We start from the raw sequence: 13,766 nt of genomic DNA on the forward strand, positions 1-13,766 counted from the left end.
CCTTCGTGCAGGGCCCGCTGGGACAGCGCGGGGTCACCCAGGGCGCGGCCACGTAGCACCGTCCGCCCCAGCAGCGGCCTCTGTCCCTGCCCATGACCACCTCACGTGCCCCCTTCTCGGAGAATTTTCCAGGGTTGCAGATTGGCTCATGGAAAGGCTTTCACCGGCCCTTCGTTAGTGGAAAAATTCACGTCTGAGGAGTGTAGCCAAAAGGCGAGGGAGGTTTTAACGTTATTATAAAATTGGATTTGCCGGAGGCTGGCTTTCTTCCACAGCGCTGCAACACGGGTCCGACCGGTGCTTTCTGCAGGGGACCAGAGGGTCGACAAGTCATCCCGTGACAGGGCACTGGCCCCTTCCACCTGCTTGTTAGCTGTCGGTCAATTACGCCTCCCGACAGTGTCCCCAACCCAGAGAAAAGGTCCCAGTAGCTCCCAGCAATGGCTCTGACTTCTGGAGAAGCGCCATCTGGCGCGTGGGGGCCTGTCCGAGGACGTCCCCGTCCTCCTGGCTCTGACACGGTCTGCAGGAAGCCAGGCCGAACGTCAGCCCTGCCAACAGCCCACGGGCCTAGGGCATCTCTTCTCCCTGCACCTGGGGACAGCCACCGGGGTCTGGCCACGAGCGTGGGGCAGTCCTCACTCCCGGGAACCTGAGCGGGTGACAGGCTTGCTCTGGACACAGACCGGGCCACGCGGTGGGCGCACACAGCGTCCACGCGCTCCAGGTGGCACGGAGCGGAGCGGTGAGTGGAAACGTGTCTGAGAGGCAGCTTCCCGCTTTCATCGGTGCCTGGCGTCTCGTGCCTTCCAGGACGGGCCGGAAAGGGCCGGAAGGACAGCCCGTTTAGTCACGCACTTCAGGGCCCGCTCGCTTTCCTCCCACGCTTCAACTCCAGTAAGTCGTCGCGTGAAGCAGAGGCCGGGTCCTCCCCGGCGGGCAGATCCGCTGGAACGCCGTCCCGTCCTGAAGCTGTGAGACCGTTCGACTCCCGCCCCTTCTGCAACGCCCTCGATGGCATGTCCCCTTCCCGTTTCACACCGTGGTTCCTCGGCGTGGCTGACGAGGGGGGCGGCTCCCCAAAGACGCTGGCGATGGAGCCGTTTTCTCTTGCACGGAGAGGAAGTCACACTTCTGGAACTTGGACCCCGGCCCGACGCACGGCACCACCCCATCTGCTTCATGACCCTACTACAGACCGTGGCCCGGGGTCCTGAACCCTGGGAAGTCCCACCTGCCACACATAAGCAACGGACCCCGCGCCTGGCACAGGGGACGCACCATCGCACAGTCATGACTGGAGCCGGGTTCCGGCCCCCTCGCCCCCCCAGGGCCCTCTGACACCTGGGTGCTGGTCGCAGATGGCAGAGCGTCCAGGGCACAGTGACCTTTCCTAAGGCCAGGGCCAGGAACCAGCCTCAGGCAGAACCTCCCCATGAAGGATGCGGGAGACAGAACTGCACCCTGGGTCCCTCACAGAGGCCCTCCCCGTGGGCGCCCTGCACACCGGGGGCCTCGGGCACACCCCACTTACTTGTTAGTGGTCCCGTAGCTGTCCGTGGCCGACGATATGGACACGGTGCAGATCAGAAGGGGCAACCCTGCGGGAGGGAGGGCACAAGCGCATCAGTTCGCCCGGACAGGGGGCCGGAGGATGGATGGCCGCGCCTTCGCTTGGAGCCAGCGCCCGCCCCCTCCTCTCCCTGGTCCCGGCCACCATGAGGGGCCCGGGTCCGGGGTCGGCCCTTCTTTGCTGCCCAGAGGCGAATGGAGAGTCGAGATTCTTCTGCTTTCAGCTGCCATGTTTCTCACTTGGTCCTCGAACCCCAAACCCACACCGGAAGCTCCTTTGCCTTTCTCCCCGTGTCGCCCCGTGTCCAGCAGGGGCCGTGCCATGGGGCAGTGACCGGGGTGTCTGAGAGCAGGGTGGGCCCACCACTTCCTCTGAGCAGGGCCACAGGCCCTGGGTGGGTGCGTACTGTTGGCTGGGACAGTCACGGTGGGAGGGTGAGGGGGGCGCGGAGGGCGGGGAACGGGGACCGAAGAAGCTAGGCCTCAGGCCTCGCCACACCGGTTCCCTCCCAGGGCCACCCCGACCTGCAGTGCCGCCTCAGGGCGCTGGCTGGACCTCCCTGGCCACCATGTCCCCGCTGTGGAGTGGAGGTAACAGCATCCCTCTCTCAGGCCATTGTGAGGGTGGCAGAGGTGGCCGGGCATGAGGCATGAGGCACTGGCTGCATGACGCCTGCCCCGCGGTCATCCCCAGCACTGGGGACCAGCCCCAGGGGCTCGGGAGCGACTTGGCTCCCGGCGCCTGGCTCCGCCTCCAGCTCCTCCTCAGTCACTAACTAAAGGTCAAGAGAGCGCAGCTGTCTGCAGACCGTCTCTATTTGGGGTGAAGCTAAATCTGGCCTAATCAGAACGCAGGACGCAGTTCGCGAGCCCTGAAGAAGTTGATCAAGGGAAAGCGGAGGGAGGCAGAGACACCCGCTGACGGCTGATGCCGGGGCGCAGGCGGCCTGCAGCGGTCCTGTCGGCACCAGGAGCCACACGGTTCCAGCCAGTGTCCCCAAGGAGGGTCCCCAGATCACCTCACTTTTCAAAAGAACTCTGTAATTTTATGTAAAATCTCTCCATTTAAAAATATTGGCAAACAATTTATTTGTTCTCCAACACTGTGCAGACAAAAGAAGATGCCCTGCAAGACCAGACTGGACTGGGACACACGCGCACGCACGCACACACATACATGCACACACACACGCACAGACACACATGGACACACATGCACACACACGCACATGCGCACACACATACATCCACACATGCACATATGCACATACATACACGAACACACAGAGACACACGCACGCGCACGCACGCACACAGAGACACACATGCACACACAGACACACGCGCACACACGCACACATGCACACACAGAGAGACACATGCACAAATGCATGCACACACACAGACACACGCACGCACACGCACATGCACACACACCGCCTTAGAGCCACCACACAACTCCACTCACTGGGCTCCTCGCACTGTGCGGATGAGTCACATAAACACTGTAATTCGTTTCAGCCTTTGCTGTGGCTCGTGTGTGTGCACACGCACGTTCACTGTGTGGATAAGTTGCATAAACACTGTAGTTCATTTCCGTCGCCTTTGCTGTGGCTCGTGTGTGTGCACACGCACGTCCCTAAATCATCTGACCACAGCCATAAAGAAACTGGCGGTCACAGGAGGCTGGTCACATGCCGTCTCATCACTCCTCACGGTGAATGGCGTCGGGAATCACAGCTGGAGCACCGCTCCTCTCGGGGGACTCACGAGGACGTGGAAAGAGCAGGCCACATTTGATCCGGGCTCGCCACGGGGAGGACGGAGGAGAGGGGACGTTTGTGCCGAGAGGCCGCGGGCGCGAAGGCGTCCGGGGTGGAAAGCGCGGCACGAACAGCTCGCTCGCTCACGGGCAGGGTCCAGGGCCCCAGCGCGCCCACGGGCGCCCCCCGCATGGCCACTGGCCGTTGGACGTGGATGCCGAGCCTCCTCTCTGCACGTCGCCCAGGTGAAGCCACGAGGGGCGCATCGCTTATCCCCACTTTACTCTCAGGTAAATTATATGAGCGGCTCAAAGCACAAAACAGACATGTTTACTGCTCCTTGCACAGTGGGGACTGTGGAAATTAAATTAATTTGAGGAAAACCAGAAATAGTAGCAGGTCTCTAACGAGATGAATGCTTCATAGCAAATGCAAGAGCACCACGTGTCTGTCAGCTGCCACAGCCCACTCTGGCGGGAAACGGGGCTTCCCGTGCTCGCCAGGACGGGCCAGAAGGACGTTAAACAAACGAGCCACATCCACGGGGAGGAGAATGACGCGTGAGTCTCTCCACAGACCCCCGCCTCAGGGCGACGGCCATGACTGGTGAAGAGTAGCTTTAAACAACCCAACCATTTAAAGTCTCCGTGAATTTTCCTAAGAGCATATGGCAAATTAAGAAAAATTTGTTCAAGAAATCCTAGTAAGTCTTGGTAAGAACAAAGAGTCTGAGACCCTTGAGACACGGCCGCTTCCTCGCCCAGCTCAGCACGAGGGAAGCCTCACTCCGACAGGTGTGACCAGGAAGGCGGGGCTCCCTCTCCCAGCACCCGGACAGGAGGCACGGGATCTCCGTGCGGGCGGGTGGCCCGCAGTCCTCAGCTACTCAGCTCCATGCTGCAGAACCTGTATGCCAGGTAAGAGCCCACATCCTCCATCCCCCCTCCCAAATAACTGAAATGAAAGAAATTCTGTAGAGAAGTTTAAGAGTGAATCTGAAATGGCAGAAGAAAGACTCGGTGAACTTGAAGATAGATAGAATCTCAACAAACCCCAGCGAAGATGAACACAAAGAGACGTACTCCCAGACACATCAGATGCTGGAAGACAAAGGCAAAAAGAATCAAGTGAAAAACAACTTCTTGTGCTCAAGGGGACTCCAGTACGATTAAGAGATTAATTATGATGAGAAACAGCAGTCTCTGCAGGCAGGGAGATGACATAATCAAAGGAAAACGCCCTGTCAACCAAGAGTCTATATCTAGCAAAACTAACTTTTAAAACCGAAGACGAAATAGACATTTCCAAATAAACAACAAGTGAGACATTTGTTGCTCTCAGACTTGCCCTGCGTGAACTACTAGATAAAGATCTCCGGGCTGAAAGAACCCCAGGCGACATGAACACACACACACTCACTCACGATCGCACACGCTCACACAACACTAGTAAAGGGAATCGCGTAGCTATAAAATAGAGCATAGATGCATATTTCTTCTCTTTTTCTTATAACTGATTTAAAAAACAATGGTATAAAATGAAATTACGTAATTGTATTGTTGGACCTATCACGGAGAGAAACGTAGCGTACTTGAGAATGACGGCCTGGGGGAGGGTTGCAGCAAAGCTGTTTTGAGTTAAGAGACGGCACCGGGGGCCACTCAGATTCATGGAAACGAACGAAGAGCATCGGAAACGGCAAACGGGAAGGATAAGATAACGAACTCTGCGAAAATCACTTGCGTTTTCTTAGCTTCTTTAAGGGACATAAGATTAAAGACGGCGATAGTTATAACAATGAGTTGTTGAGCTGTGCTGTGTACAGATACGACCTCCATAACAGTCATCACACAGTTCGAAGGGCGAGAATAGAGCTACGTGGAAGTGGCATTTCTATATCTCACTGCGATTTGTCATGAATCGAAAGAGGGTCTAATAAACTAAGATACATACGGTAAGCGCTATAGCAACTGCTAAGACACTGACTTTAACATGCGGCAAAACCACGCAAAAAGAAGCAGAGAAACCAGGCGGGCACTAGACACGTAGAAAACGAAAAGTGAAATGTCAGGTGTAAATCCAGCTGCATAAACCACAAGGTCACATGTGAAAGTATTAAACGATCTAATCAAAAGGCAGAGACTGTGAGACTGGATTTGATAAAAACCGAGATGTAACCAGGTCCCGTGTACGGGACACACGCTTCAGATGCCAAGATACCAATCAGTGGAAAGCGAACGGATGGAAAACGATGCACCACACAAGCAGCGACCAGAAGGAAACTAGAATGTCGACACTGAAATCAGACAAAATAGGCTGCAGAACAAACTAACAAAAAGGTTACTGGCGACGCAGAGGGATCTTTTTTTTATAATGATAAAGAGTGTCAATCCAACAGGAAGACGCACTTACAAACAGAGATACACCTGACAGTCGAGCCACAAAGACACAAACCCAAACTGACAGCATCAAAGAGGGAAGGAGACGACGGAACAGTGGTAGTTGGTGACTTCAATGCCTCGCTGTCGAGAATGAATAGAACAACCTAGATAGAGCAGCAGGAAACAGAATGCGTGCCCGGCACCGTGAACCAGTTCACAGACACCTCCTGAACACACCATCCTACGGCCGCGGGATAGGTATTCTTCTCAAGGTCACATGGGACGTTCTCCAGGATAGGCCATTCGTTAGGCCAGAAAACAACTTTTAATACATCCGAAAAGACTGAAATTGTACAAAGTATGTTGCCTGTCCACAATTCAATGAAATTAGATATTAAAAACAGAAAAAAAAAAAAACCCGAGAAATTCAGAGATGTGTGGAAATTAAACAACACACTATAAATTAATAGAAGGGTCAAAGGAGAAATCAGAAAGCAAATCAGAAAATACTTTCGGATGAATGAAAATGAGGCCACGCACACCATACCTAGGGGATGCAGCTGAAGCAATGCGCCGAAACATTTATACAGCTATAAATGTCTATTTTGAAAAAAATATAGATCTCAAATGAATGACCCAAACTTTTACCTTAATGTACTGGAAAAAGAACACACCAAACCAAAAGCAAGCAGAAGGCAAGAGATAATAAACATTATGGCAGAAATTAATGATCTAGATAATATAAAACAATAGAGAAAATCAGTAAGACCGATAAAATCAATCTTTGTAAAAATGCCCCAAGTTACCAAAGTCAGTCAGAAGTGTTTCCCACTGATGTGAGACTTTTGCTTTTGATAAGCCAACATGGTTCTCCTTCTGTCTTGGCTTCTTCAAGGTGTGAAGAAGGACGATATGAAGAGGAAATCGCATCCCGCCCTACCCCGGCCGGCCCGTCCCATCCCCGCCTGCCCCATCCCATCCCCACCTACCCCATCCTATCCCGTAGTAGTAGAGGTGCTTGCTGTCCTCCGAGCCGAAGACCTTGACCACCATGCTATAGAGATGCAGCCCCTCCACCAGCATCCACGCAAAGGTGCTCAGGAAGAAGTAGTGGACGAGCATGGCCAGCACCTGGCAGGGGACCTGGCATCGAAGCAGAGGGGCGGGAGGTGAGAGCTGTCTGGGTGCGCGGCGGCGTTTCCCGGTCTCTCGCCCCCGGCATCCTTCCCGGGGGGCGTCTGCTGGTCGTGTTGCCTCGTTCTCTTCCTGGGAGTCATGGCTCCACTTTCTAGTCCGAGGGATAGACTCAGGAGTGACCGATCACTGCCCACGCCCCCTCCCAGGCACAGGGATTGGTTCAGGAGTGGGGGGCGCATGACCTGCCTGGTCTGCAGTGGGGGGTGCCGGGGTGGGCGGGGCCACCGGGGAGGGAGGTTTCCCTCCTCCCTGCAGACACCTTGACCCCCTGGAGCTTGGGAGGCTCCCTCCTGGGAGGGGAGGCCCGTGAGGAAGGAGCTGAGAGACGGGGAGAAGCAGCCCTGCGGCATGACTGATGCCCCTAGATTCTGGAATTTTCAGTGCACCCACTTCGAGGTGTTAGTTAGCTAGCTGGCTGTCGAGCAGAGAAACGAGACTGGTGTGTCATCTGTGTCCCAGGAGGAACCGCAGCCTGGCTTTCTGGGGGCGAGACTCTATCTGAATGCCGCACCGAAGGGTTCTAGTGGGCAGGAGAAGGTGCCGGCCCCGGTGGCGTGGGGGCAGCGGGGTAGAGGGGACACTCACGGTGCCCGGCTGGCAGTGGAAGCTGACGAGAAGCAGGGCCTGGGCCACCAGGACGGCGAAGGACAGGTTGGCGTGGATGTGGTAGCGCTGGTTGTGGATGGTGCTGACCGAGCTGCGGGCAGAGAAGCCGGGCTGAGTTCCGGGCGCAGGGCGGGCTCAGGGCGGCCACCCCACGCCCTCCTCCCGGAGGCCTTCACGCAGCGCCCCAGATGCCGCCGGCCCTCAGGGGCTCCCAGCTGCGCTCGGAAACCACCCAGCTCTGACCCGGCTCCTCGCAGCCGCCCAGCCCCGCCGGGCCCGAGCCCTGCCCGCCGCTCGGACCCAGCCCGAGCCCCTGTCCTGCTCACGACGCCCTTCCGAGATCCCGGACACCCCCAGCCTGCTCCAGCCCCCGGCTCCGCACCAGCCGTTCCTCTGTGTTTGCTCCCTTCGCGGCCACCGCACGGCCGCTCGAACGGCCTGACCTCCAAGGAGCTGACCCGGGAGTGTCCCGGGAGCTGACCCCGCCTGGGCGGGGAGCGTGCTGAGCAAACAGCGGAGGCTCCAGGGGTCAGAGATCAAATGTCCCAGCATGAGACCCGTGCTGGCCCCCTCCTGCCTGGCTCAGACCCCGCAGAACATCCTCACGTGTCCCCACGCACACCTGCCCTGCCCAAGGGTCCTGGGTCCCCACGATGGCCGCAGTGGCGGAGGCCCCGGATGCCGATCCGGCTGCTCCGACCGATCAAGCCGGGCCCCCCACAGTCACGGAACCACCAAGGTAGCAGGGGAGAGAGGGTGCAGGACTCCAGGAGGAACCCCGGGAAACCCCGGAGAGGGGGCCACCCAGGCTTGAGTGACACGCGGCGGCCCTGGGGGGCGTGTGCGGCTGCACAGCTGTCCGTCCAGACGCACATCTCCCGTTTTATTTTTCCGTCCAGTTCAGAAAGGGCCACAGAGGGACCCGGCTGCCACCCTCACTCGGGGTGGCTCCTGGGGCTCGGAGCAGACCAGTGGCTTTGGTGGGGAGGGGCAGGGGCTTCCGTCTGCAGCACCCTCACATCAGGCTCCCACAGCCCAGCCCACAGGTGTCCCGGGGGAGGGGTTCTCAGTTCCCGCTCTCACTGGCCAGTAAAGCCCCTGCCTGCACCCCAGACCTCGAAATGAAGCCACTGAAGCCGCCGCCCAGCTGTGACGCAGGACGTGTGGGATCTGACGGGGCCGCAGGGAGATGGGGCGGGGGGCTGGGGCGGCATCGTTTACATGAAGCCGCCACACCGCCTGGGACACGGGGGCGAGTGGGAGGTGACTCACGAGAGCATGGCGAAGGTGACCAGGGTGATGGCCAGGCAGAGCACCGACAGCGAGCAGCCAATGTAACTGATGGACGAGAGCGCCACCTGGTGTCCGCGTGTGAGCTGTGCGGGAAGCAGAGCAGAGAGGTCAGCCGGCGGGCGGGGGCTGGGTGGGGACTGGCCCTGCGGTTAGTGTGGCCCGAGCCTGATGGACAGTCCAGGCTGGAAGGGCTCCAGGGCTCGTGACAGCCAGACATGAGGCAGCCACTGTCCTGCCGTGAACGTGTGGTGACCTCTCCCCCAGACGTCCTGATGCTGCCACTGGTGGACGTATTAGCCCAGGGTTTGTGCACTTCGAGGTCCCCGGGTTTGTACACTTCGAGGGCTCCGAATGGCTCTGTCAGTCCCCAGATTCCCCACCCACCCAGTCGCCGCCCTACTGCTGCCTAAGCCTCCCCACGCACACCCCGCCGCCCACCCCGCTCCCGCACCCCGCCGCACCGGCCTCCTCGTCCACACCGCGTGCGCATCCGCAGCTGCAGAGGAGGCCCCGAGTTTGCTTAAAAGCTCAGACCCAGAAGCCATAGGCCAGGTTCAAGTCCCGGCACGACCTCGTCCCCGCTGACGACCTGGACGCCGTGAGGACCCCATGAGTGCACCTCTGTGTGCGGGGTCGCAGGGCGTGCCGGGTGGGGGCTTATGTGGGAGTTTGCTCACAGCCCCGTTGCTGTCGGTTAGACCACAATCGACCATGGTCAGTTAGGTGGATGCGAAGCCACAAAGGACGGTAATGAAAGTCACCGCTCATGTAACCACACGACCCACAATGGCCGCTCTCTCGCCTGCAGGAACTGGGGTCTCGGGTCAGACAAACTGGCCCTGGGCCCCCACGAGCTCCTCGCTCCCGAGCCTCGTGCCCGGAAGGCCAGCTTCAAAGCCTGCCCTCCGGCCCCCGCGTGGCCGCTCTGCTTCCTCCGTTCGTGGCTCTGTCTGCGTCGACCATTGCTGCAGGCAAGGCCCCTCCAACCTTTGTCCTGGGGACGCTCGGGGCCGGGAACAAAAGGAGGCGACTCTGGACGATGGAAGCTGCAGACCCGGAGGCCAGCCAGGCACGGAGAGCAGGGAGCCGTCTGCGGGGCGGCGGGGCCGTGCCCAGGACTGACCGCTTCGTGGCCCTCGCTGCCTTCCGATCGGAGCTGCTGCCATTTGTAAACTCATCCCAAGGCCCACGGAGCACTTAACACCCCCGACCGCAGGAGGCGGCTGGAAGCCTGGGCTCGAGTCCTGGCTGTCACCTCCTGCGACTGGCTGTCCAATAAACAAGTTCCCTGAGCATGTGGGGGCCACCGCTGTGTTCCTATAGCAACCTTCTCAGCGAGGTCCTGAGATCTGGGTCCCGAACTTCTCGCACGCAGACCGGCAGGCCGCAGGGAATCCTCGCCTGGCACCTGCCCCCGCCGGTGAGCAGACGGCCCCCAGGGCCACATTCCCACGCTGTGCCGAGTTCCCTTCACAGTCGTCCTGGGTCCTTCTCCCTCTCCCCAGAGCCCAGCTGTCACCGAGCCTGGCTCCGCTGCCGGCATGCGTTCACACACCCCTTGTTTCTCCTGGGTCCGTGTCCCCAGCCCCCAGGCCTCCTCCCTCCCCCGGTGCATCCCGGGCACTCAGCAGACCTCATTTCCAGAGCACCCCTGGGGGGGCCCTTGCTCCCCACTGAGATCCCGCATGACTCGCCCCACCTGCGTCTCTGCCTCCCCACCTTAGTCACTGCCAGGAGGGGCCAGACAGCAAAGCAAGGCCCCACCGTCGTTCGGGAGAGGGGTGTTAGGGTGGGCAGGCAGGTACGCGGCTATGGGAAGCCCTGCAGAGCAGAGGTGAGGGCAGGCGCCAGAGGCCAGCCACAGTCTCTGCGCTCGTAGGGCAGAGGGCAGGACGAGGCCTGGGTGGCTGGGCCAGGAGGGGGCAGCATAGGGAGCAGGGACCTCAGAGGGGACGCGGCCAAGGCCAGGAGCCTGGAAGCAGAGGGGGCAGGGGTCCCCCTTCAGTGCCCGACTCCCACTGGCTGGGCTCGGCCGGAAGCCGGATGTCGAGGGAACCTGAGAGGGAGCAGAGGACACGGGGACACGTGCGAGAGGACAGGAGCGAGCCGTCCCCGGCTGCCCGCAAGGCTGGCTCTTCCCGTGCCCCGGTCTCCCGGCCGCCGGACCGCAGGCCCCAGGCCACCCTCCCTGAGCTGCTCTGACCCGGGCCGAGCCACGCGCTTCCTGCCCTCCGGCCCCTGGACAGCAGGAGCGTGTGGCTCCAGGCAGCCCGGGGCTGGTGACGGGCTCCCGGCTTGACCGGCTCGTTTTGCCAGGCCCCCAGCCAGCCCCGCTCCGCTGGGTCCAGCCACGTTCCCGGGGTGGAGGCCACCGACGGCCCGGGCCAGGCGGGCACGAGCTTCCTGGCTGCTCGAGGGGCACTGGGGGCAGGGGACGGGAGCGGGGGGGAGGACTTCTTCCCCTGGACTTGCAAAGACATCTCACCCCCGTGTCACCCAGACCAGGAACCGGCCCCCGGCCACCTCCCCCAGCCACACAGGGAGTGGACTGGTCCGGGCGGCTGGGAAAACAGAATCCACCCCAGCCTTTGAAACAGCAGAGAATCGAATGTGGGAGCGTTTGCGACGGGGAGACCTGAGACGCCCAGGGTGGTGCAGGGGAGCTGTCCCGCTGCAGGGAGAAGGGGGCCCCGTCTCACTCCCCGTCCCCCCCCACCAGAGCCCCGGACAGTGACCGGGGGACGTGGCCAGCACTGGTCAGCACAGAGATGCAGAGCACCCAGGGGAGGGGCGGGCCTGAGGGCAAAGGCCAGGACCCCACATGCCCTGGCTCCTTGAGAAGGGGCCCTCTGGGGCCTGCCCTGGGAGGCGGGGAGCCGATGCCCAGCTCTGAGGCTGATGGGGGGCTGGATGCTACCTGGAAGCTGGGGGTATACACAGGGGTGAGGCGGGCGGAGCTGCCCAGACGCCGTGACGGCAAGGCCGGGACACTCTCAGTTGGGGAGGCGTGTGGGCGAGGGGGAGACCACGGACCCGCAAGCCACCCGGCACCGCCCGGCACGGATGTGGGGCTGGAGCGGACCCCCCAGGTGGCAGCGTCGGCATCTGAACATTGAACGCTGCGCACCGCTTGAGGCAGGGGCCCCGGGAGGGACTGACCCGTGGTTCATGCTGCTTTTCCCCACGGGCATCGATCACCGTTACAGAAAACGTGGGTTGAGGAGTTTGGAGGCCGCCTGTCACGGCGTCCCCAATGCCCTGGCTTCATCTCAGTCCTGGGAAGAGCCCGGACTCCACACTGTCCCGGAGCTCGGCTAGTCAGCCCAGCCCAGCCAGAGGGGCGAGGCAGGGCCTGGGGGAGGGGAGGGGACGGGGGAGGCAGGGGCCCATCTGCGCCGGGGAAGCCAGTGGCCTGGGACCCGGGTCCGCATGTGGAAGGCGTTCGGGTCGGGCCCCTCCCGGAAACGCACACCCGAGTCCCCCAGTTCTCGGGGGAAGAGCCAGGCTCACCTGAGGGACCCTGGCTCCTCTGGGGTGGGGCAGCGGGGGAGTGGGGCCCTCCCACCCCCACGGGACCCTGTCCTGTGCAGCAGAGGCCAGCCGCCCCGGCGCCCAGCGGCACGGGCTCCGCCATCTTTCAGGAGAATGAGCGAAAGCGGGGGACGCCTGGCCACGTCCCCCGGCCACGAACGCCAACGCTCGAGTGTGCGAGGAAGGTCCGCGGTCCCCAGACACACGGCTCAGACGAGCCGCCAGGCCTGCCCCCTGCCGCCACCGTGCACTGCGCCTGGCGTGGTTCCTCGGCTGCCAGGATGCCTCTGCGCCCTCATGCAGAGTGACATCACCGTGGTCCCAGCTGAGCTGGTGCTGCAGCTGGGTCCTCAGACCTGGGTGTCTGCAGCTAGGTGCTCAGAGCTCAGTACTTGGGACTGGGTGCTTGGGGCTTGGTTCTCGCGACTCAGTACTCAGGGCTGGGTACTCAGAGCTCAGCGTCAGGGGCTGGGAGACGTCTGACCTCCACCCCCGCTCCACAGAGAGAGGGTCCTCCACGTCACAGACAGGGCGCCAGGGCCACGCAGTGTCAGGGAGGGGCCCGAGTGTCCACTGAGGTGGACTGGGACGGCCGCTGGTGGCACCGAGCGAAGGGACAGAGCCGCGCGAGGTAGGTGCTCGTGGCAAGCTGCTGGGTGTGACCGCTTGTGCGCAGGCCCAGGGAAGGACGCTGTCCCCAGCACCGCCTACGTGGCCTGCCTGTCCACACTGGGCCAGTGGGACACACACGCAGCTCCGGCGCCTGGCAGCTGGGCCACACGTCACGTCTGTGCCCTCCCGGCTGCTGCGGCCGGCGGGTCCTATAACCGCGGTCCGGGGTGGACGTGGCCCTGGCGGGGAGGGGTCCTCTGAGGCGGGACCCCCACCGCACGCGGCGTACACCACCCTCGTGCTGGGTTCACCAGTGCTCGCTCTGCCGCTTCCCACGAGGCCCAGGGCGCCCGGCCTGACTCGGCCCTGTGCTCTAACGCAGGCCGTCGGCTCCCTGCCCCAGGCCCTCGGCTGTGCAGGTCGCCCCGGTGACTTCTGTCTGCCCCAGGGCTCCACCCTCTGTCCGGGGGAGCTGGCCGTCCCGCTGTGTCCATTAACTCCAAACGTGCTGCGGGTCTGCTGTCGGCGGCGATCACCGCCTTAATTTTCCTTAATGTTCATTTTAGCATGGATAATTTTAAACCACTTTCGAATCGACCTTTCCTGGTGATGAGTGTGTGGTTTGTTTCCACGAAGACGCCCACAGACTGTCTAAATCTGGCCGCCTCCGTGCGTGCTGGCAGAATTGCAGCCATAAACACTTTAGCTTGTTGGACCGAGCTGCCTCCCTTCCTCCCCCCGCCCAAGCTCTCCCAAACACAGCTTCCTGCCGATGGCCAGCCCCCCGCCCCCCGTCCCCCTCTGCCCAGGA

The 13,766-nt window shown here is 61.2% G+C and overlaps 1 protein-coding gene across 1 annotated transcript in view; it reads right to left on the reverse strand.

Annotated features, from left to right (window-relative positions):
• Positions 1-13,766, reverse strand: part of ADGRD1 (adhesion G protein-coupled receptor D1) — a 122,332-nt gene that overhangs the window by 31,754 nt on the left and 76,812 nt on the right. Inside the window, exons 17-21 of the mRNA XM_025045495.1 lie at positions 8,792-8,895; positions 7,499-7,610; positions 6,706-6,859; positions 1,535-1,601; positions 886-1,109 (exon numbers count right to left, since the gene is read on the reverse strand). Coding sequence (XP_024901263.1) covers positions 886-1,109; positions 1,535-1,601; positions 6,706-6,859; positions 7,499-7,610; positions 8,792-8,895 — 661 coding nt within the window. The remainder of the gene's footprint in view (positions 1-885; positions 1,110-1,534; positions 1,602-6,705; positions 6,860-7,498; positions 7,611-8,791; positions 8,896-13,766) is intronic.

This window comes from Pteropus alecto, unplaced genomic scaffold (genome assembly GCF_000325575.1).
Source record: "Pteropus alecto unplaced genomic scaffold, ASM32557v1 scaffold213, whole genome shotgun sequence".
Taxonomy (NCBI): domain Eukaryota; kingdom Metazoa; phylum Chordata; class Mammalia; order Chiroptera; family Pteropodidae; genus Pteropus; species Pteropus alecto.